The sequence below is a fragment of the Cucurbita pepo genome, chromosome 11, assembly GCF_057944985.1.
Source record: "Cucurbita pepo subsp. pepo isolate OVF chromosome 11, ASM5794498v1, whole genome shotgun sequence".
NCBI classification, from domain to species: domain Eukaryota; kingdom Viridiplantae; phylum Streptophyta; class Magnoliopsida; order Cucurbitales; family Cucurbitaceae; genus Cucurbita; species Cucurbita pepo.
This window is the reverse complement of record NC_141808.1, coordinates 2072128-2096093: the sequence shown is the minus strand read 5'-3', so window position 1 is coordinate 2096093 and position 23966 is coordinate 2072128. Positions and strand designations below refer to the sequence as shown.

The 23966-nt window shown below is 36.6% G+C and overlaps 4 protein-coding genes across 24 annotated transcripts; 1 reads left to right on the top strand and 3 right to left on the bottom strand.

Annotated features, from left to right (window-relative positions):
* Positions 1–896: 896 nt before the first annotated feature.
* On the bottom strand, positions 897–8172 carry RUS3 (root UVB sensitive protein (Protein of unknown function, DUF647)). 10 transcript variants are annotated; one of them, XM_087128378.1, is made up of 17 exons: positions 8018–8172; positions 7740–7916; positions 7589–7646; positions 7423–7482; positions 7059–7097; positions 6910–6972; positions 6729–6785; positions 6197–6260; positions 5775–5858; positions 5054–5136; positions 4840–4969; positions 4457–4549; positions 4084–4222; positions 3541–3581; positions 3270–3454; positions 2069–2207; positions 897–1091 (listed from the first exon to the last, which is right to left on the bottom strand). In XM_087128378.1, exons 2-16 carry the CDS (start codon positions 7853–7855, stop codon positions 2109–2111), a joined length of 1311 nt encoding a protein of 436 aa, XP_086984504.1. In that variant the 5' UTR covers positions 7856–7916; positions 8018–8172; the 3' UTR covers positions 897–1091; positions 2069–2108. The 10 variants fall into 10 exon arrangements, with proteins under 10 accessions (XP_086984504.1, XP_086984509.1, XP_086984503.1 ...); XM_087128383.1 differs by having other exon boundaries at positions 897–1083; XM_087128377.1 differs by lacking the exon at positions 897–1091 and having other exon boundaries at positions 1740–2207.
* Positions 8173–9777: 1605 nt separating this feature from the next.
* On the bottom strand, positions 9778–14030 carry LOC111805929 (pentatricopeptide repeat-containing protein At1g26460, mitochondrial). The gene is made up of 7 exons (XM_023691229.2): positions 13319–14030; positions 12158–12380; positions 11596–12078; positions 10923–11129; positions 10474–10611; positions 10190–10381; positions 9778–10055 (listed from the first exon to the last, which is right to left on the bottom strand). Exons 1-6 carry the CDS (start codon positions 13933–13935, stop codon positions 10193–10195), a joined length of 1857 nt encoding a protein of 618 aa, XP_023546997.2. The 5' UTR covers positions 13936–14030; the 3' UTR covers positions 9778–10055; positions 10190–10192.
* Positions 14031–14871: 841 nt separating this feature from the next.
* LOC111805886 (alpha/beta-Hydrolases superfamily protein) lies at positions 14872–22946 on the bottom strand. Of its 12 annotated transcripts, none has more exons than XR_015422909.1 (12): positions 22672–22946; positions 22315–22409; positions 22104–22201; positions 21971–22020; positions 21589–21684; positions 21398–21487; positions 20565–20657; positions 20300–20395; positions 19959–20024; positions 19541–19672; positions 19145–19273; positions 14872–15125 (listed from the first exon to the last, which is right to left on the bottom strand). XR_015422909.1 is itself a non-coding variant. In XM_087128303.1 (12 exons), the coding sequence occupies exons 1-11, from the start codon at positions 22846–22848 to the stop codon at positions 19162–19164; spliced, it is 1083 nt and encodes a 360-aa protein (XP_086984429.1). In that variant the 5' UTR covers positions 22849–22946; the 3' UTR covers positions 14872–15125; positions 19145–19161. The 12 variants fall into 12 exon arrangements, 10 of the variants coding, with proteins under 10 accessions (XP_086984429.1, XP_023546940.2, XP_023546938.2 ...); XM_087128303.1 differs by having other exon boundaries at positions 19145–19251; XR_002816714.2 differs by lacking the exon at positions 14872–15125 and adding an exon at positions 18741–19028.
* On the top strand, positions 15652–17990 carry LOC111805887 (PLASMODESMATA CALLOSE-BINDING PROTEIN 2). The gene is made up of 4 exons (XM_023691174.2): positions 15652–16180; positions 16278–16517; positions 16620–16656; positions 17529–17990. The coding sequence occupies exons 1-4, from the start codon at positions 16126–16128 to the stop codon at positions 17794–17796; spliced, it is 600 nt and encodes a 199-aa protein (XP_023546942.2). The 5' UTR covers positions 15652–16125; the 3' UTR covers positions 17797–17990.
* Positions 22947–23966: the final 1020 nt, after the last annotated feature.

Sequence of the window (23966 nt, the reverse complement as noted above, 5' to 3'; positions counted from 1 at the left end):
TTATTTTTCATTTTAGCCCTTTTAGCTTTTTGTGAGTTTTTTTTTTTTTTTTTTTTCTCTAGAAATTTGTTTTGGAATTTAATAGAAATTTGAGACATATATTATTTAGTTAATAAATTGACATGATAATTGATAAGTTAAAAGTAGATGATCCACATGGTAAATGATGTCGATGATATCGCTAGAAATAAAATGTAATCGAATATTAGTTTTTACTTTAGAAATTATAGGGTGTTAAAAAGTGATTGTTTAATTGGTATCTTACCCTAAAAAGTGACGGACTAATTGGTATCTTACCCACGACAATAGAGAAAAGTGCTAATATTTGTAAATGATCAAATATTAAATAACAAAAATGTTTAGATTTTGGAATTTAGTTTTTTTTTTCTTCAAAGTTAAAAGTGCTAATATTTGTAAATGATCAAATATTAAATAACAAAAATGTTTAGATTTTGGAATTTAGTTTTTTTTTTCTTCAAAGTTTAATGTTTTTTATCTTTGATCTATTAGTATCTCGAAAATATTTACATTAATGTATTGGTAGATTTTGAAATTTAGTTAATATCACGAAAAGATGTTCCAAAACATAATTCTAAATTAGGGTAGGTGTGGGTTGTAATAAAGACGAGGATTATGGATATTAATTAAGAGTAATATGAATCGAGGTATAAAGTCTTCACAATAAAGTTTGCATTATTTAAAACTTAGGTTAAAAATAGCAAAGACGTCCTTCGAAAACAATCGATTCTTCACGGATTGAATTTTGGAACCTATCCTTTATAGCGAAAGAAATATCACAAATTATTACGATGCATAAAAACTTGATTTATGACTAATATGAATATAGTTCAACGATATCGGTCGGTTTCAAGCTGATTCAAAGACTCGAAAAGAAATGAGTAAAAGATAGCCGCTCTTGAATATAAAAATTGGTCATGGTTTTCTAATTCTTAATACTACAGGATTGAGCATAAATGTAAGCCTGATTTTCTGCAGGAATATTGATCAGCTCTTGCCACTGCCCGCAGCACTTTGAATGAGTTTTTCTTCTTAGAGAGAGCTTCTAACCTGTTTTATATTTAACTGCAAGCCTAAATGCATAATTGCAAGAACAATTAATGTATGCTTTTCAAAAATTTGCAGCCAAGTATTATAAAAAAGAAACAACCGGTGGCAGAATATCAGAAAGCATAATCAAATGGATGCTGTTCATAAGGTTCATTATAAACTATAAGGTCAGAATGAATCCAGTGGCAGAATATCATAAAGCATTATCAAATGAGTGTTGTTCATAAGGTTCATTAAAAACTATAAGGTCAGAATGAATCCAGTGGCAGAATATCATAAAGCATTATCAAATGAGTGTTGTTCATAAGGTTCATTAAAAACTATAAGGTCAGAATGAATCCAGTGGCAGAATATCATAAAGCATTATCAAATGAGTGTTGTTCATAAGGTTCATTAAAAACTATAAGGTCAGAATGAATCCAGTGGCAGAATATCAGAAAGCATTATCAAATGAGTGTTGTTCATAAGGTTCATTAAAAACTATAAGGTCATAATGAATCCAGTGGCAGAATATCATAAAGCATTATCAAATGAGTGTTGTTCATAAGGTTCATTAAAAATTATAAGGTCATAATGAATCCAGTGGCAGAATATCAGAAAGCATAATCAAATGAGTGATGTTCATAAGGTTCATTAAAAACTATAAGATCAGAATGAATCCAGTGGCAGAATATCAGAAAGCATAATCAAATAAATGCTGTTCATAAGGTTCATTATAAACTATAAGGTCAGAATGAATCCAGTGGCAGAATATCAGAAAGCATAATCAAATGAGTGCTGTTTATAAGTTTCACTAAAAACGTGCTGTTTATAAGTTTCACTAAAAACTACAAGGTCATAAGCAGATTTGCATGGTGCTGTTTAAAAACTATAGGGCCATAAACAGCATATTGACAATACTTTTCAGGTTTGCACCATTCACAAGCAGGGAGTATCAACCAATATTGTGAATATGCCACTGAGAGTGTCTGAATTTGAAACAGTTTATATTAGTGGGTACCTCCTTGTGCTGCTCTTTTATGGTTAGTGACCACTGAGGTTTAGTCAAGTTTCTCATCTCTGGGACTGCAGACCCAGTTGGCTCTCCAACAAACAGAAGGAGATAGTAGACGATCTGTCTTCCAACCCGACAGCTTCAGCTAAAAGGTAATTGAATAGTGTAAATGCAATGAAAATTACAAATATACCGAATGAAAAGTAATGAAAATATCATCACATGTGGCTGAGAATTGTACTCTATATGAAAGAATGAACAAAAGTCCAAGGCATATAGTTCAACTCTATTCCAATTTACAGATAATTATAGCAAGCTTCAAAAAAAGCATGATTTTTCCCATACGTTAGGTGTTGGCAAGTAATATCTTCCTACCATGCAATTCATGCATCCATGTATCTGGAATTCTGAACGGGCAGACATTCTCTCTCTCTCTATCACTCTCTCTTTTTTTAGGCTATGGATGGTAGGAGAAAATGTAGGTACCGTTCGAGAACGGTTCTGCTCTAGATGGTTTTGCTTCCAGACTAGTGTCCTCTATATGTGAATAATGATTAAAAGGTGTTGAGGATTGTTGGAAGAGGAGTCTCACATTAGCTAATTAAGGGGTTGGTCACGAGTTTATAAGTAAGAAATACATCTCCATTCGTACCGGCCTTTTGGGGAAGCCTAAAGCAAAGCCATGAGAGCTTATGCTCAAAGTGGACAATATCATACCATTGTGGAGGGTCGTGATTCCTAACAAAAGGATCAACTCATTTTTCTCCGTCCCTTCAGTCAAAGGCTGGAGGTTTAAATTTAAACAGGCTTTATGTATATACTCCGCTAACTGGGAGAACAGTTGAACAGTTGAACCACCGGGAAAAGGCAAATGTTGTGGGAGTAGAACAAAAAGCTGCCAACAGGGAGTTCGATGAAAGGAAACCTTATAAATTATAGCGAGAAGAGAAGAGATTAAGATTAGATTTGGGCCATTTGCTAAATTTCTACCCTTCTGTTATTAATTCTTGCAGTCTTGATGAAGTGGTTTCTTGTGAGTTACTTTCGAGGAAGTTTTTCGTATCATTTTCTCAAAAAATTAATGAAAATTTACGATTTTTTATAACCAAAAAGAAAAGGCTAAGAAAAGAAGAAAGGAAGAGAAATTTTGCAACTTAATGAAGTTCAGAAACATTAAAGAGAAAAAGGAAAAAAAGAAAAAAAAAACCTTTTGAATAAAATCTTCATAATGTTTGTCCATCCACGACAGGCTTTCCAAATGCCTAGACGCCTGATCAGGAACATAAGCCGTAACAAGTGCATGAAAGAATGATTGGAAGATGTCATGAGCAGTTGCATCTTTTCGCACAATAACACAGATAATTGCCTTCCTCTCCATTAGAAGGTACTTCACTGGCAAACGAATAACATATGATCAGATGCAGTTATAAAATACAGCTCAAACCTATCTTTCGGAAAATATTTAAAAGTACTCCAACCTTTGTTACTATTGGCACCTGCCAATTGCAACAGCTCCTTCCTATACCAAAATAATGTTATTAGCCATATATCAGTTTTATGAACTGTGGAAAAGAAAAACTATGACAGATAACCAGACAAAATTCAGTCTTCCAATCGCATGTGTTCTTTAAATAAAAGTAAATTTCTTGACACTTGCAACGGATATACTATATTGCCTAAATCCTAATGATAAACCATATTTGATTGATCTATTTATGGAGTATCGCGTCGCTAGTTTATTTATTTATTAATGTATTTAATGTAAACAATAGTACATTTACAACCACTTCTATTTTCGCTTCCACATATGCCAGCATTTTAAACTCTTGGGAGTTCTTTCATATTGAGTCTTGTAATTATTGCATCCAAAACTTGTCCATTTGAAAACCTTTTTTATAACACTTTGGCTTAACCTGCTTCTTTGTCATTTATTTGTCAAATGAATGTCTTTTTCTTATCTAAATAATAAGAAAAGAAAAAAAAGGGCAAGCAAGTCAAAAAGCTGGTATGTAAAAACTCACATTTCTGAGTAATGAAGTGAAGAGATCCTCTCTCCTAATCTTACACGTGTATGGATTAACTTAATACTCCTTAAACTCCATGAAGAAACCCATGTGGGTAAAACATGCTCCATCTTAGAAACCTGTTGAGGAGAGAGAACTGAATGCAGGTTCAGTCGCATGGTAAATTTTCTTTAAACAAAGAGATTAGAGAACAGCAAATTTTTATTTATCGCAGAAAGAGGTAGATTTTAAAATAGTTTTGTTGCATAAATCACATGTTAACGCGTGTGAATGGAATTTACAGTGTACATACGTACAAATAGCCCTGAACCATCCAGAAAATGAATCATGATCAGTAACAACAGGAAAGAATAAAGACATCGGGCATCACCTTGGCCAGTCTGAATAAAATGCTGCAAAGCAATTGAACACCTCTGAGGGTTGAGTGAAGTCAAGGAAAGGCAGCAAACAGCCTTGTAATTTGCTGCACAAATTCACAAGCAGAATTTTACAAAATTGTGACAGACCTACCAAGGCACGTTTGAAATCTACCATGACTACATAAATATATATTTTCCATCTTTTTTCTTTTTATGGAGACGAATAAACATTTTGAACCTAAAATACTATTAAGAAAATTTGATTAAGAAAAGTTAACGTGTTCATAAGAGATGGAGGAGTAAAATTTGAACTCTTACCAATTCAGAAATTTAAAAACTAAATGTCACGCAACATATACTATAAAGCGAGGGTTTGTTCAAGCAAATAACTCACCGTACATATGGAACAACGTGAGAGATAGAAAAGAAACCCAGATGGCCAGTGGGCATCCCATGGTAATACGAGCAAGGAGCATACCAATCGCCATGCCTACCATTGTTGCTACTGTTTCTTGACTTCCTTCCTATTGGTGCAAGAGTGACAATTGTCATTACAATATATCTGGATCAGAGATCATTCTTCACCTGGAAAGTGGCTTGCGCTATACCTTGGCAGATATATCAGCAGCATTATTCTGAAGGGCAAAATGTTGTGTTAAAGCAGCTCTAGTAGCTCCACTTGCCACACCGGCTGATTTGGATTGAAATCTATAGTTAGCATTAAGGATTACATCCAATTAATTAAAATATGAAGTCCAAACAGCATGCTTATTTTCTGTTGAATACACGAATTAGTATCATCCATAAGTCTACAACACATGACCACCCTAACCACCAAAACTACCCTCCTTTCCTCTTGAGTTCCATTTTTCTAAAGTTTTTTTTGGCTATATCTTTTAGGTACTAGTCCTTCAAACTGTATTGGATGTTTTTTTAGCAACAATCGGGCGTTTCTCGAATTGGCTTGGTCCCTTTTGAGTCAACATGTTGGTGTTTTGTTAGTTGAACTTTACATGATTTATTGATTGATTAAAGGGTAATTTTCTATCTTGGTTTTGAATGTGTACAAATTTAATACTTATCGAAGTTTATGGTGTACTCTAATGAAATTAAATGTTTAAAGTTTAAAGTTTAAAGTTTAAAGTTTAACTTCATCACTGAACTAAAGATGAAATGTGAGCTAAATATCAATTTGAAAATGTTTTTTTCACTGAACTAATATAACATTATTTATAACAACGTAGAAACACGATACCATTAGAAAAATCTCAACATTTACATGACAATACCATGTTTACATGAAAATTTCTAAAATCTGTAAGGACTTACTGAATGATCTTGACAGGCTCCCCAAGCAAACGATGAGCATAAATGCTGAAGGAAACAAGGGGGAAACGAGGTCCATCAACATACCTGTTCAGTACAAAGTCGTTGGTTATCTTAGGACATACAATTCAAAATGCAACATGGAAAAGTGAAAATGCTCAGTGTAGTAATCTTTCCGAAAATTAGAGATCTATTTACTTCAACAATTCCATGGCTGTAGGTTAGTTTGCTTAGCTATGAACAACGGTTTAAGCAGATGATAATTTACATTACAACGGAAACTCTCCACGGAAAAGATATAAAGGAAAAATCAGAAGGAAATGGATAAGTCTAATCCACTAGATACCCACATTTCTGCATGTACTTGTCCTAGAAAGAGAACTTATTGCAGGTTAAGTAAGGAATAAGGGGGAAAATACACATACCAAGATCATTCATGAAATCTGCAACCAAGCGCCACATTTTGGCATTGCTGTCCAGATTTGATCCCTGAAATGGACAATTGTTGTTGCTATATCATAACCAAGAAAGAGGATTCATAATAAAAATGGTGAACTGAATTCTAGACTAACTCTACAAGTCTTGAATTCTATAAATATTATTACAACAAAATATTGAATTTGATAGGAGAAGACTATTTTTTTTTTTTTTTTCTTTTTCGATAGGAAACATGTGTGTATTCATCAAAAGGAACAAACGAGACAACCTAAGGGCAATGGGTAGAGATTACCCCTCCCCGAAAAAACTAGCAAAAGAAAACCTTTCAGTTGTTTATAACCATTTAAAGGCTGTGATTACAAAAGAATTTAGTAGGAGAAGACTAAGTATAAAATTGTATCTGCATCCAAAACCCCTTTCCCCTTTATTTACGCTATTATGGAACAAATTTTCAAGCAAATTACTATGCAAGTAAATTAGATATAGATTTATTTACGATTACAGAAGAGAACAGCACACCTGGTAAAATGTGAATAAGATACCTCCAACCATTCCAGTTAAATCCCTCAAAAACCACTGGAAAAGTTGCAACAGAAAAGAAAGAGAAATTTATTAACTAACAGCACATTTATTACAGGTATCTATCTTCCAAGCCACAAAAACTTGAGATCGATTATCAAAAGTTCAGTTATGAGTTTACCTGAAATGTTGCACCAATGACAGTTGCTGATTGCTCTCCGACCCCAATGGCGCTCAGGAGAGCCTAGGATAGATTGGGCGTACATGCATATTAAATTTAGAAGAACCTGAACTGCACATGTTTATATATATATAATAAAAAGGCCTTACTTGGGTAGAGAGCATGGTCCTAATGTATGTCGATAGACCCTGAAAGACGATGAAAATCATAACTCAAGAACTCACTGTTCTCACTGGAAAATGTTACTATGCAAACCATAATATTGCCAAATGTTTATTTTGTAATCTATGAGTATCTTAGCCAATTTGCACACATCTCGACTAATCTCAAGGTTACTTGACCCTACAACATATTGTCATCAAGAAAACTCTTAAGATGTAAAATCCTAGAAAACTAACCACTGTTGCTTGAATTCATCCATTCCAAACATTTTATTATTGACATCAGCTCATATTCATGGTGATTAAGATTGCCAAATGTAACAGGTGAGAAACAAGTAAATTAAACTTTTACCTGCAATGAGTCCCATATTTGAAAAGGAACATAATCGGGGGTCACACTACTAGGAAACCCCTGCAATTGAACGAACGATTGATAATAAGAAAGGAAAAAGAAAAAAAAAAAAAAAAAAAAATCAAGGACACTACATAGAGTCGAAGAAATCCAAACACAAGCTTGCCTCCGGTACAAACGCGTCAAAGAATCGTCTCCCCACGATTTTGAAACGAGAACCAGATCTATAGATTGAAAAAAAGAAAGAGGAAATATCAATCGCAAATTTCCAAAAGTGGTGAATGGAATCTGAGATGGGAAGGGAATCAGAACATTGCCTTTGAATGGACAGGGAAGGAGAAACAGTTATGGTGGCAGTCTTCCGAAGCTCCGATAATGAAGAACCATTCCATTCCTCCAAGAACACTTCTGATTGAGGATTTTTCCGATCCATGTGAGGTGATTCGAAGCTTGAAGGCCTTAGACTCTAATTCAAATCATTCAAATGAATTGCCCTGAAACTAAATAGCTACAGCTGATCGGAATTGCAGAAAATAAAATTTTCAAACCTCAGACCGAAAAGAGAAGCAGAATCCTGCAAACAATTAGAGCTCACCGGCAGGTTTCAACTACTGTAGATCAAAATTTCCATGGCCTTCGAAATTAGCGCTACGCCTTCTGTCGATGGTGAGTTTCCTACTAAGATGAACAAACAGAATCAGTTGCCCCGTACAGACCAATGGGTTAATTTAACCTATTTTCTTTTTACAATAAAATTTATAAATAAAAAAAAAATTATCCAAAAATATTTAGACAACCTATTTATTGCAATGTTTCAAAATAATATATTATTCAAAACATTATCTTCCGATTTTTAATTGAATTTATATAATATTTCTGTTTCTTTAATAATTCAACATTTTATTGTTATAATTTCAATTCATATTCATTTATATTTAATTTTTTATAAAAAAAAAATTAGAAATATTAATTTCAATTTGAATTGAAATAATTAACATATTCTAAAATATTAGGAAAAGAGTAAGTTGTAACCCTAGTGTCAGAGACAAGCAAAGTGGTGACTCTCAAGTGGCGCCTATTCAACCATTTGAAGGCCAAGATAAGCGAGTCATGATGCAACCGAAGAGGACGGTGCATCATCTAACACACCAAAGAAAATGAGCATTTGAAGCCAAATTGAGGCACAAGTGAGACGGAGGCAACGATGTCGACATGAGAGACAAAATAGGCTTGATGAAGGGTTGGATAGGGTCCCGAGCCTTAACCTCGAAAGTTTGGGTTTAGAAGAAGTTTGGGCATACAGCTGTGAAGTTAAGTCCATCCTTATGAAAAATGAAAGTTCACCAAATTTGGTGTCAATCGAATACCGGACGACGCTTCACAACAAGGTATATATGTTCGCCAAAATCATATCTACACCTGTCAAATTAAAAATGCCTCAAAATGTATCATGAGAGAGGCATGATGTCAACTCTCCACCACCACTGAGCCCGGTAGCCAAAGCAAACTACCCTATGGCACATACATATATTACAATGGGGCGAGCGTTGCGAGACAAGTGTCTCGAACAACTTTTGAGATGGAGTTTTCAAGGATAGTGTCGGACAACATGCGTGTGCCGACATCGCACCCTAGCTCATATGTCGAGGTTAGATCATACACCTGCTATTGGGTACAGAGTCCGTAAATGATGTGACATGGACACGTGTGAGTCCAATGCCTCGAGAGAACCCAGATGAATGGATGTTCAAGATGTTCCGATATTATGAACAATACGTACATGATCGAATGAGTTGCAATAGCTAACAATACCCCAGCTACATAAGACGAGAGAAGCATATAACAATATGGCCGGCCTGCATTTGTGGCCTAAAGCATAGCACTTGCCATTTTCCATCTCTAACCTCACCTTTACCATGTTTACTACCGAAAAAACAAAAACAATTGTAACCATCTTATTCTCTGCGAGACACCTGTTAAACGAACACGACTCTCCACAATGGTATGATACTGTCCACTTTGAGTATAAACTCTCGTGACTTTGCTTTGGACTTCCCCAAAAGGCCTCATACCAATGGAGAGAGTATTCTTTGTTTATAAACCCATGATCATTCCCTAAATTAGCCGATGTGGGACTTTCATCATCCAACAACACCACTGATTCAGAAAAAAAAATCTAAGTAATATGAGAGTTGAATACTCTCCTTGTTCTTGTCCACACTAAAGATCTATCTTCATAATTTTTTTTTTTTTTACACGGGTAAACTCCGATACTGATATGACAGACAATAAATAAGAGTATCCGTACCCGAAAAAATTCCAACAGAAGGTAAAAGAACTGCTGAAAGAGGTAGATACAGCAAAATTCCAGTTGGACATATTATTCACCAAAGTCAAAATGAATGAACTCAGTTTTGGTTCACTAATTTTCTGGGAAGACGTCAAACAAATATATATGAATCTAAATGGTGAAAAGGGCATGATCCTAACATTCATCCCGCCAAGATTGAAATTTGTTGACTCTAATAATTTACAAATATAGAATGACATATCTTTGTGAAGAGGCAAAACTCTGCTGGCAGGCTTGGCATACCAATTAGCGCAGCTCAGATTTTCCAAGTAGGAATGAAAGCCTGCAAAATATCAACTAGATTTAATCAACTTCAACATTTCCATGAACTACACCATTCTTACGCTTTTAGTTAAGATGATGAACATGTTCGGATTATATTTGGATTGCGAGTATTGCTTCTGCTTAGAAGTTTACCTATTATGCAACATAATTGGTGCCGTAGTCCAGATTGAACAGCATATCCCTACGATTCTCTGTTCCCATTCGAATTTTGAAATTTTTGGCCAGGTAATCCACCTTATCGTTACTAGAGTAATCCATCTCTCGCATACAGCGCCTCCTTACCTTTTTCAGCATTTCTTTTGAAGGTACAAATCCAGCAGTTACCTTCCAAAAATGTTTTGTGACGTAATTAGCACCACCGTGATAAGAACACGGATATACAGATGAATACAAGTCAATTGAAACGAAAAATTCACCATGTTATCGATCACGGAGAGAGCTGATTTGGGATCCCGGTTAATGATATGAGCATCAACAAGCAGTGAATAAGATTTTGCATTTGGTTTGACGCCCAAACCTACCAAGTGTTCGAATACCCTTGCAGCTTCAAATGTCTGTCAAGTGACCATAGTAAGTCAGCAAAATTTTCAGTTTATATGGTGTATAAATATGTGTGATATCCATAAGAAATATTTGACTGTGCATTGAACCCCTGCAGTGCGTGCCGTAGAGAGCACGTAATGCTTAATTACGCATTCAGACCCCTCTCGCAACAAAAACACAGCAATCTAACCCATAAATGACACTTGTCAAATGTTAGTTTTTTCAGCCACCAACCATCAGCAGTCCATGGAATTTCAGCAGCTAATTGCACGTGAGTTTTTGTGTGTGAACAAGGGAGTGGTATAAAAGGTTAAAGGCTGACCTTCTTTAGCCTTCCAAATGCGTATATCAGAGCATTGTATGAATGGATATCAGGGGTCAAACCAAAACTGGAACCAATTGCTTCAAACGTTTGGTATGCACGATCAAGGTCCCATATATTTGCACAGCCTAAAATCACACAATTCAATGCAGAAACAGACTTGTAAGGAGGATCTGCACGGCTCAAGTTTTCCAGTTGAAAATAAACCTAAAAAGGGAGAGAAAATTAGATTGGAAACTCCGATGAATTAGAGGAAAGAAATAAAAATACTCACCTACCATGAACTTCTTAATTTAGTCACTGATTATCATGTTTCAACAACGGAAGCATGCCATGTATCTAATATGAAACACATCAACTAACCTTTTGTGTTCGTGTTCTGTGAGAGAGACAATTGCACTCTACTTGCCTCAGTTGATTTTTATCATAGTAATAGTTAATATTCTTCTAGACCTCCCACAACAAACGTTATTATTTGATGAGAGCCCATATATGGCACTGACAAAGAAAACTATCTCCAAGATTTGTAGGAACTGACAAAATTAAATTTTATTGAAACACTTCATGTCCTGGTTATATGTAGGAACTTAGCAGAAGGCATCAATCATTTGAATATTGTAAATGCAAGGTAACATATTATAGATTCTTAATTTTTACTGGTAGAAAGTTATACCGTGTCCAGAGTCTCAAAACCCTTCTTAGAGCATGCCACAACTAATGGATATAAAGAAGTGAATGGAGAAAACATTTCTTCACCAGCTCCATCATCAGAAGTCCTATAAGCCTCTTCAAATTCACGTAGGGTAGTAAAGGCCCTTTGCAGATTCCCAAATGATGCAAGAGCATAAATCTTTCCAAGGTAAGATTCAGGATTTGGAACCTTCTTTTGTCCCAATGAGCGCTTTAGAATTGCCCAAGATGCATCTAAAAGAGAAGAGCTGTAGGTTCTACCTGCAGTTCCAAGAGCTGATACAACTATTCCTTCATCTACAGAAAGATGAACTGGAGGCCTCGCATTTTCACCTCGAGCAATCCATCTGGCCGTAAATTCTAGAGCATAATAAGCAAGTTTACTATTATCCTCTTGCGTGGCTACTTCAGCGATATAATTACACAAGTTCCATGTTGGGCAAAGAGCTTTATTCTGAACAGTTGCCTGTTACACCAACAGGAGAAGTAATGAAGCAACAAGCAAAAAATTCTTTTCTTAGCCATTAATTGAACTGGTTTATTACCTTGCACCTATCAATTACCGACACCAGTGTGTCCAGCCTGCCTTTTTTAACACAGCTCCGCACACATTCAGTGAACACTTTCAACGACAGCATATGACCTGATTTTAAAGTCAAGTCAATATATTTCAATGCAGCATCAATCTGATCTGTTGACAACAGCATTCCAATTACTAAATCATATGATTCATCATCAGGCATTGACTCTTCTCCTGTCTGCAACATACTGATAACAAGAAAGAAAATTATGTTTAAAGCCTATAACTTATGACAACGATGCTTAAAGGCCACTGTTCTTGTAGAGAAAAGCATACTTAACAGTAAATCAGGTTCAAAGCACAACAAATTGCAATATAGAGAAAAGCACGCTTAACTGCAATATAGTCCAATGCAAATAATGTCTCAGCTTTTCAACTAGCTCACAACCCAATTTTCCATGGTTGATGGAAGCACGTGGAAATAGATTTTTACTTTATACACAAGCGTGTTCTTCGTAAAGATATTGAACTTCATCAAAATTTCCACTACTCAAGAAATGCTTATCTATTCACTAAGCCACATCCAAGTGCTCGTTTGCTGTTTCTGCGGTCCAACTCAAGCATCTGGGAATTTCCTTGAGGGGGATAATAACTCATCATTATTTTATTCTTTGATTAGTTAATAAGCTGTTGTAATTAGTTGTGTTTAAGTTTAATCGTTATGTTACTGCACTTGGTTTTAATTTTCATTCACATTGATTAATAAGAAAACTCCCTCAAGAGCCTGAGAGATTACTACAATCAAGACCAATACCTAAAAGTAGTATTGATCCCTGAAAATTGATATGCTTTTCCAGATATTCACTTGAAACAACTACCATTATTGTCCCCCGGAAGCATTTTATTATCATCAAGTTTTACATGGGGACCTAATCTAGAAACTTTTCAGTTGAAATAATATCCTAAAGATTTCAAACTGTACGAGTAACTTCGAAGGTAATTGATGATCAAGGATCAATGCTAGACCAAGAGAACGATAAGCTTTTAATTCCCAATAAACAAGCAATAACAAAGGAGTTCGTTAAAGAGGTTAATCTATAGACGCACGGAACAAAAGCAGTTGACAGATAAAAGAAGAACACACATTTATTGAAGATTGAATGACGAATAAGGTTCAAAATCTGACCGTTCAATCAATTTTTCAGCGGCCTCAGTCTCCTTAGCCTGATACATCGCCTTTAATACTAAATTGAATGATGCAGTGTTGGGTGATATCGCATAGTCCTCCATTTGAGCCACTAGATCCAGAAGCTCCCCAGCCGAGGCGTTAACCATCAAGTTAGCCCTCAAATAATTGTTATACAAGTTAACATCCGGCTTATTAGGCTTGCCATTCTTATCCAGAGACCGAATCCAAAATTCAAACAACTGCTTCATATCTTCCCAGCGCTGGGAAGCCATCCAATCAGCAAAAACGTTCAACAAGCTCTGAACATCGAGCGTTTGAGACAATGCCTCAATGCGAGAGCTCGGGGATTGGTTAAGGAACCCGAGGGGGATCATTGACAGAGTCCGAGAAGCGTTGGGTATTGGATTACGCCAGTTCTCATTGTAAAGAGGGCTGCCGGAGGCGGGATTTGGCGGAAGTGGAGTTGAAGGAATGTCCGCTGGTTCATTAGCGAGCTGAGGTTCTTGAGAAAGAAATGTGAAGGTGGTAATGGGCTTGAAGAAGCAGACATTGTTGAGGTTCGAGTTTCTTATTAGGGTTTGAGTTCGAGAAAGAATCGCCATTTTGGACGCCATGGATGGAGCATCAAAGCTGGAGAAATGGCATTTGCAGTGAGAGCGACAGTGAACTTTCTTTAGGGTTTTGCCATTGTGAGCTAATAGGCGCGAAGAAGCCACCCAGAGAGTCTGGGTTTAGAAGGGCACTATGGTAACTTTTAAGCCTAAATATCTAAATAGTCCACTGGTCATGCCACGTGGCATGCTCCCCGTAAACGACTAAGGTTATTTTGCAAAATAGCTTTCATAAAGTTCTTTCTTCTTTTAAAAATTGCAAAACTAACCTTGTTATATATTGTAACTAATTTTGATTTAGAGAAAAATTAACTTTTAACCTCCAACTATATTAATTTTTATCATAATTATCATAAAACTTTGATTTTACTATATTGTACGAAAAAAAATTAAATATAATGTCAAAATTATAATAATTGCAACAAATTGTAAATTTGCTTATTCGTCTATAACATTGTTTGTTTGTTTGGTTCGTAAGGGCCTAAAACTCTCGGATTTGAGAGGGCTTGAAAATCTGACGTTCTGTCTTCCTTACCCGATGGTGTATGACGTCTAAGCAACGTCGAAATCTATCCTTAGTGTGTAGAGGTCTTTGGGATTGTTTTCGTTGCGTAAATCAGAGGTTTTGACGTCGATTTCGTAAGGTTTGACTTAGTCGATTTTCTCTCTTTCTTTATCGTTTTTCTCACTATTTTTCCTTCTTGCAGGTGCTTTGGAGATGGCTGAAGGTCGGGTTTGGTTTTCGTGGTGATCCCGACGTTGGGTGCTCTTCGAAGGTCGTGTTCAAACAAAAACTCCAGCGAAAGATTTTCTTTCAAACATGTGTCACATAGTTATTGCCTCAATTATCAAAATAATTGGATGAAATTGAAAGTTTTCATACAAATTATGTATTTTATTAAAAAAAAAAAAAACAATAAATTTATTAAACATTTGGAGTAAGAATAAATCATATATTTTTTTAAAGAAAAATAATTTTTACTCAAAATCAAATATTACAATTTTCAGTTTCTCCTCAATCCCTCCCCTCTTCTTCCTCCTTCCCCGCCGTCCATGCCTTCTTTCTCCGGCGGCTGAATTTCGCTTTGTTGCCTTCTTCCATTTTCATTCAAGAACCGTTCCGATTTCCTTTCTTCCCGGGTGCCCTTCCCCCATCCTCCTCTGCTTACCCCTCTTTGGCTCGCCCAGAGTCCCTATTCAAATATCACCGCTAGCCCAACAGGGTTAAGCCCAACCATATAATTATATGGGTAATTTAGGTATTTTTTAAAAAAAAAACTTTAGAAATTTTAGGAATAGATGAACGAGTGATTTGTTCATCATCCCAAGAAATCCCAAGTAGTAGTTTCTACGAGTGATTTATAAATCTCTTCGATTGGTCTTAATAAATAAAGTGTGCAAGTGTTCCCCACATAGAGTTGTGTTCAACGGTCCTAACATCAAATCCTCCATTGGAGTATCTCTAGAACTCCAGTGGTTTTCCTGGTATCCGCGGCTGAGTATCTCTATGTATATTGATGAACCGAGTGATACTCAGTAATGAATGAAGATGATCCAAACCTGCTACTCTTAATCATCAATGAAACAAAACCCATCTGCATAAGACTCATTTTATGTAGTTCAATCATTTTACTGATTGAATGGAGCAGCTGATAACCCAAAACACCTACCATACAGTGATTTAAAGAAATGTAAGCTTTATAAAATCTCAAAATGCATATAGTTTCATACCCATGAATCAAAATTCTAAATTTTCAACTCCAAACTAAGCAAGTTTTCAGCCCATGAACCAAATAGTTCATTGTTTACCAGATAAATGCTTTACTTTTGGAAGTAAAATTATCTTAAAAAGTGGATGGAAGAGACACCGCTCAAGCCCACTACTATAAGATATTGTACTCTTTGAGCTTTACCTTTCGGACTTCCCAGGTTTTTAAAACGTGTCTTTTAGGGAGAGGTTTCCACACCCTTATAAAGGGTGCTTCGTTCTCCTCCTCAACCAACATGGGATCTCATAAAAGGTGAATAGAGACACCAGCAACGCCCCTACTTTCTCTTAGCCCCCTTTTCTCTCCCCCCCCCCCCCCCCCTCTCTCTCTCTCTCTCTCTCTCTCTCTCTGGTTTTGCCATTTCTCTTGAAACAACCATAGTTCTCTTCTCTGCACTCATCTTTTTCAGAATCTGAGCTCAACCATGGCGGTTCTCTTGCTCTGTTATCTCATTTTCTTGGCCTTCACTAGCCATTCAAGTAATCTTCTCTGATGATTTTCATATTCTTCCCCACCATGGAAACAAAAAGGTCAATAGAAAACTAACTGTTGGCTCTATTTCTTGAACTTCTTTAGGTGCAAGCTATTGTATTTGTAAAGATGGACAGAGCGACCAAGCCCTTCAGAAGACACTGGATTATGCCTGTGGAGCTGGAGCTGATTGTACTCCAATTCTTCAAAATGGCCCTTGTTTTCAACCCAACACTATAAAGGATCACTGTAGCTATGCTGTTAATAGCTATTTTCAAAGGAAGGGTCAGGTTCAAGGGAGCTGTGATTTTTCAGGCACTGCCATGCTTAGCCAGTCTCCTCCTGGTATAAGACCTTTCTCTTTCATTTGTACCCGTTTTCTTCATCAAATGGTTTGGTTTTTGTTAACACTTTTTGGGTCTTTTCTTTTTCTTGTTTTTTTGACAGTTGAAGCTTCTGGGTGTGTTTATTCTTCCAGTTCCAGGTACCGATTTCAATTTCCTCACCCTCTTGCAGTTTTTTTGAAGTGATATCACAGTCAACTTATAGATAGCAATCTGTTTCAATAACATTCTAAATGAAAAGTGGTTTTGAGTTGAATATTTTAGCAAGATCCCACGAACATTCCTTATAAGGGTGTGGAAACCTCTCCCTAGTAGACAAGTTAAAACGGACAATATCTACTAGTAGTGGGTTTGGGCAGTTACAGGGGTTGGGCAGTTACAAATGGTACCAGCAATGACCCTGGACACCAAGAGGGTGGGATTGTAATCCCACGTCGGTTGGAGAGGGAAACAAAGCATTCCTTATAAGGGTATAGAAACCTCTCCCTACCAGACGCGTTTTAAAATCGTGAGGCTGACGGCAATACATAACAGGCTTAAACGAACAATATCTGCTAGCAGTGGACTTGGACGATTATGGAAACAAAGATTACGTGAGAATCAAAGTTGGGGAGTAGTTGAAACATGAAAATGTTTAAGGAAACTAAAGCACTAATCCTAAATGATACTCAGATATCTCCATTTTCTTTCAACTGGGAATTTGGTTCCCAAAGTGGCATATTCCAATTTCCAAGAGACTCTTTCTTTTACCAAAAGTTACCTTTTTCCCAACTTTTTCAGCTGGTGTTGGTGAGAATCTGCTGCCTGATAGAGAAAAAGGAACTTCTATCAAGAATCCAATTCCTTTCCCTTTTTGGGGATGTGTTCGTAGCTCTAGCATATTTTTTTCCCTTATAAAGTTACTGTTCTTGATAACTTAATCTAGATGGAAAATGTCCAATGAAAAATTAGCCATTCAAGTTTGCATTAGTGACAATGACATAAACAAATGAACACCCTTCTCTGTTTCCAGCAACACAGGAACTCCAACCAGCACCACCCCGTCAACCACCGTGCCCAGCGCAACACTGGGAACCACCACAAACCCGTCGACACTACCACCCTCGACCACAACCTCCCCCTCGGTGTTTGGGAGCGGGATAAGCCCGACAGGTAGTGTCGGTTTCGGTGGTAGCGGGAATAACATGGATGGCAGTGCTGCTGCAGGTCTCACTGCAGCAGCCTTTAACTTGTTCTTCTTCACAGCCACTGTCACATTTTGGTGGTCAATGTTCTGTTAAGTCCAAGGTTAACAATTGAGGTCATTAGTTGATTTGTTTGGATGGATGGATGCAAAGCTGGGAAGATTATTTTCTAATGTCCTTTGATGTGGAGAGAAGAGAAAGGATGGGACTTTGCACCCTCTAATCAATAATTCTGTTCTTTGTTCATTATTAATTTCTTTATTTTATAATAAAGTTTATGAGTTGCGTTACTCTCGTTACCGTCCATATGCTCAAAAGTTAGAACGAAAACAGTGAAATGTTAGCTTTCATTCTTTGTTCTAAAGCAAGGACTTAGCTGCCAAGACATCCAATTGGTTCGATTTGAATTATTCGGAGGATGTATTTGATATTCATTCACCCGTACTTCCATTATTTGTTGAGGAAGGCTAACTACTTGTAGGTCGGGAGTTGTATGAGTGGTAATGTTCACATACAGCTCTTCTAGAATCATTGAGGGGTACAACGATGTCTACTCCTTTTGTGCATTTAGCGCTAGAACTAAGTAAGCATTCATTCCAAACATCACTTTTTTAAAAACTTCAATGAGTACACACAAGAAATAGGCCAATTCGTCGATTTTTTCGGTGAGTCAAAGGAATGGCCAAGTATCTAAATTTGGGTGAATGGAGGATCACATGGGTGGGACAAGAGATGGAATGAAAACCACATGATGATACTAACTTCAATAATGGTTTTTTTTTTTTTTTTTTCTATATAATTTTTTAAAAATTTGTGTTTGGAAACTCATCCAAACAGCACTTGACATTTGGTGTTGTGAATAGACTAATGAACTAACTACCATTACCAACTAGTTGTTTTATTGCAATAGACTCATGCTCATGAATATGATGAGTAAATGCTATTTAAAAATTTGTTTGATAACAATTTTTTAATGTTAAATCTCTCAAGATTCATAGTGTCTTATGAATGAATTTCTGAACATGTTTTTAGAATCTTAGTTCAACTTCAAAAACTGAAACTAAATAAAGAAATCTGTTGGTGTTCAGAAAATAAAGACAACAAATCATTACTTAACCAAAAAAAAAAACAAAAAAAAAAGAAAATTAAACAATTCATCCTTCTGAATAACTTTGTTCTAATTTCAATCTAAATCTAACCAAATCCTAAATATTAATGACTGCACATACTTGCACTGATCAATACGAACTGTTGTGGCCATGCTTACGATGCCCTAAAGAGTTAGTCCTATGTGCTTCCTACTGAGGAGACTTGTGGAAAGTGAGTATCTATTTCAAATAGGATTCAACAATGAGTCGCAGCCCAGCGCTGCTAGAGTTTTAAAACGTGTAGGCATACTAAGAGTAGTACTTCATGATTTGAAAAGGCAATAATTGAACCTAACCTTTGTCAAGTCTTTGCCTACTTCAATGGCCAAGTTAAAGCATTCAACATCGACCTACCGCCTTTCTTTTTCAAGGTTGAGCTTTTGTTGAATAATTTGGTTTGACACTGCATCACACCTTACAGAAAGCTGCGCTCGAGTTAGATTTAGAAATGGAAGTATGTGAAGACTAAGCTTATAAGCTTGATGGTCTGAAAGACCATTGGAGCAAACAATGCAATAGCTTCGGTTAGAGCAAAGCCCAAAATGACATAATCAAATAATTGTCTACCGAATGGATCAAAGAACATAAGCCAATAACAATATTATAAATATACACATAACACACCATCATATTATAAAACAAATCCAACAAAAATAAAAAATAAAAAATTATGCATTATTAACATACGGAACCTCTTTTCTGGAATCTTCATGAACAAATTGAGTAATCAATTTGGCAACAAAATTTGGCTTTTCCACATGAGGAAGGTGGCCGCACTCAGGTATTTGACGAATGAATGCATTTGGCAGTTCACAGTGCAGCCTCTGCATTCTCCAAAAATGTGAGCTTATTCCATTTCTAACAATACTTATTTATGATCTACATACGATAGTAATTATAAATATATGATGTTTTAACTTTTGTATTAGTTTTATCTTTAAGTTTTGTTTAAAAGATCGCATAAAAATAATCTATAGTTCTTATGAAAGGAAAAAAAAAACAATCTATAGTTCTAGATCTTTCACTGTTTATCAGTCTTTTCTGTCAACCCAATTCAATTTTTTATCTCAATCTCATTTTTCAGAATTGCAATAAACAGTAAACACTAACCACTGCAAGCTTGTTGCTGATGATCTGATCATCCTCACCCCATATAATAAGCGTTTTCTGCTTCACCTATAAAACAAAAATGCAAGTAATAATCAGTACCCAAAGATCCTCAACTGTGGATATGAGAATTGAAAAATGAAGCATATGAAAAGACACTAGTAGTTATTCATTCAAGACCTTAGGGAAAATTCAATTCGACGACCCTTGATGAGGAAGGGTACCTTTTCCTTATGTCCCTCACTAACATTCTTGCAATTTAAAATACTAAGAACTCGATACGTCGTGCCTTAGAACATTGCATTTTGCATCAACCATATAATAGCATAAAGAATTGTACTAACCTTTTCAATCTGGCTGCTGACATTATATCCTCCACTTAACATAAAACTGACAGTCGCATCCTCCCACCAAGGTAATAAACAGTGCAGGCGGCCAATCTAATAAGGAGGGATAGAAGGAGAACAGTGGGAGCAGGGGGTGAGTCAATTGGCTATGGACACAGAGCATTTTAGCTTTATGTCAATTAAGCCTTCCAATTTCACAAAGTACTCAGGCAAGTCAACAAATATATGATATATATCCTCCTTGATGTAGGGGAAAACTTACATTGACCCAATCTAGGCTAGTACTAAGTGATATGCCAGTGAAGGCCAAAACGTTCACATATAAGCGCAGGGGAATGCTCTTCAATAAAAATACCTGATCAAAATAAGTTAAACAATTACAACTATACATTACAAACCAACAAACGCAATCAATTCTCTCCAAGAAGATATTCTAGAAAAGAAGAAAAGTGGGTAAAAATCTTTCCTCCATGGAACTGCAAATTGTGTTACAAAAGGTCAAATTCGTAAATCAAAAATTAGAGGAATGATTCTCTCCAAGAATATTTTAAAAGAAGAATTATTATGAAAGCTAGTAGTGGTGGTGTGAGATCCCATATCGGTTGAAAAGGGGAACAAAGCATTATTTATAAGGGTGTGAAAATCTCTCCCTAGCAAACGCGTTTTAAAACCTAGAGGAGAAGCCTGGAAAAGAAAGCCCAAAAAGGACAATATTTGTTAGCGGTAGGTTTGGGTTGTTACAGGTGGCATAATGATATCTTCCATGGCTGGGAGAGGGGAAGCCCGGAAGGGAAAGCCCAAAAAAGACAATATCTGCTAACGGTAGGTTTGGGCTGTTACAGGTGGCATAATGATATATTCCATGGATGGGATAGGGGAAGCCCGGAAGGGAAAGCCCAAAAAGAACAATATCTACTAGTGGTGGGTTTGGGTTGTTATAGGTGGCATAATGATATCTTCCATGGATGGGGAAGAGATGTACGGATGAAGGAAAATTTATGGTTGTCTTGTAATTGCAGAAAATCAAACTCTCGGTAAAAATGCTTAGCATTAAAATATTTGATGGAGTGTTTACAGAAGTGAGCAAAGACTCACCCCAGCATAGGCAATCAATCTTGGTAGGGTAGCTAAGTTTCCTGTACCTTCTGCATATACACTTGCATCAATCAACACAAGCCTATCGACCTGAAGTAATCTCGTTACATTCGACAGAAAACTCTCAATAACTTCATGTGATGATATAGCTTCAAATTTGTAGTCATAAGTTACAGCTAAGAGATACGTACAGCTTCTGGATAATTGACAGCAAAATCAATAGCAACAGCAGCACCAAGGCTTGGTCCAACCAATACCATTGGCCTTTTAATATATGATTTCCAAAGCTATTATCAGGACGAAGAAAAACTAAATTAGTTTCAACATATCAAGACGAGATATGAGTGTGATTGACAATGATATTAATGAAAAGTTCATAGCAATCATGACAAAATAAAACAAGCTCATAACAATGATGCAAGTATCAACATAGTAATTAAAAGAGCACAAACAAGATAAGGGCTTGGAGAGTTCATATTGTGATCATATTGAAAGGAAGCAGAATTGGGATTGAAGAGAAATTTTCCCCAAATTCGTAACAGGGAAACAATCTGAACAGAACGTTTTCGTTACCTGATACAAATGAACACGTTTAGAAGTCACGTCACATGGAGGGAGTCTTTCTATCACATGCAACTAAGAAAATTAGAGATAAAAATAATGGTTTAACGATCAATTAAAAAAGGAATATAGCAATTAAACAGACCTAAATCAGAGAAGCCCCAGCCAAGAATATCAACAGCCCAAGTTTCAAAACCAGCTTCCTCAAGCAATGGATATGTGTATCTCCATTCTAAACAGGAGCTGAATAATAAGATGTGATGAACGAGGAAAAGATATAATAATAACAAATATCACAGAAACAACAAACAGCCTTGTATTTTGAAAGAATATTGTTTCTAATTAGTGAAAGAAACCTATCAAATCCATGGAGAAGAACCACTGGACATTCTTTGCTCTGTATCGACGGCTTCACGCAACTACTCATAATACAAGAATCGGAGAAGCTGACCTGCATGCAGAGCAAGAACAAACATATAAATCAGATCAAGAACACTGCCAAATCTCATAACGTTTAGTAGAAGTTAAAACCCTTCGATTCAATCACATTGACAAACAGAGTTCCGCAAGAAACATGGCTTTAACTTCCTCGAATCGTGAGTTTCTATTATAAATTTCCCCAGTCCAGGTGAAATAATCATCAGATGACTTTCAAACAACTAGAATTCTCAAATAGTATGAATTTTCAAGAGAGGTAGAAGCAGTGAACTTACTGGTAGCCTCTCGATCCTTGTAGCGAGCTCCCGAGCAAATTGGTCTTTGATATTGTCGACTTCTTTGGGAAGAAATGAAGGGAATTTGTTAAGGATGACCCCCAGACGCTTCGGTTTCTTCCATTGCATGAGCGGTGGAGCGGAGCACCAACTCGCAGCCACTGCTAGAGAGAGCATCTCTGTTAAGCGCGGGCAAATTGGCGCCCGTTGGCCTCTCTTCTCCTGCTTTTCTATCCACAGCCCAAACGATGGGCTGTCTTATTTCCTGGTTAAATTACAAACTACTCCCTAAATTCAATACAAATTTGTAAGAAGCAGGGGTGCGTCTTGATCCCGTTGAGGTAATTTCACTCGCCGACCCAAAAATTCGAGTATTGGATGATAAAAGTCCCACGTCCGCTAATTTAGACAATGATCGTGAGTTTATAAGTGAGGAATACTAACTCCATTAGTATGAGGCCTTTTGGGTAAGCCCAAAACAGAGCCATGAGAGCTTAGGCTCAAAGTGGACAATATCATACTAGTGTGGAGAGTCGTGTTCGTCTAACATGGTATCAGAGTCATGCCCTAAACTTAGTCGTGCCAATAGATGGGTAAATCCTCAAATATCGAACAAAGAACTCCAAAAGAAAAAGGAGTCGAGTCTCGATTAAAGGGAGGCGCACTTTGTTCGAGGGGATGTGTTAGATGATAAAAGTCCCACCTCGGCTAATTTAGGGAACGATCATGGGTTTGGCTCAAAGTGGACAATATCATACCATACCATTGTGGAGAGTCGTGTTCGTCTAACACCCAGTACGTTGGATTGTTAACCCGAACCAACTCAAAATTATTTCACAATTCAATCTATCTCAACTTTTAAATTTTCGAGTTGGGTTGTTGAATTGTTTAAAAAATATTCTCGCGAACCACGAATAGAGAGCTTCTAGAAGGAAAGACCGGACAAATTATAGAAACAAAGAAGGAAGAATTGAGTGACAACGAGTGAGGAGGCGTCTCCCGAAAAGAGTGACTGTGCGAGGAGGAGGCGCCAAAGACTTAACAGTGCATTGCCAGGTGGATGTGGGCATGGAGTCATTGACCATTATGTGTAAGGAGGACGTGGGTGTAGAGTCGTCGATTGTGCAGTGCAAGGACTGTATTGTGTTGTACTGAGTAGTGACTAGTGAGGAGAGTACTCGAGCAAGAACTACTCAGAAGTACTAATGTCGGTTGATCTTTGATGTCATTGGCAAGAATTGAGCGTCATGCGAGGAAGATCGTGTATTGGCTTGAATGTGAGTTGGTTGGGTAGG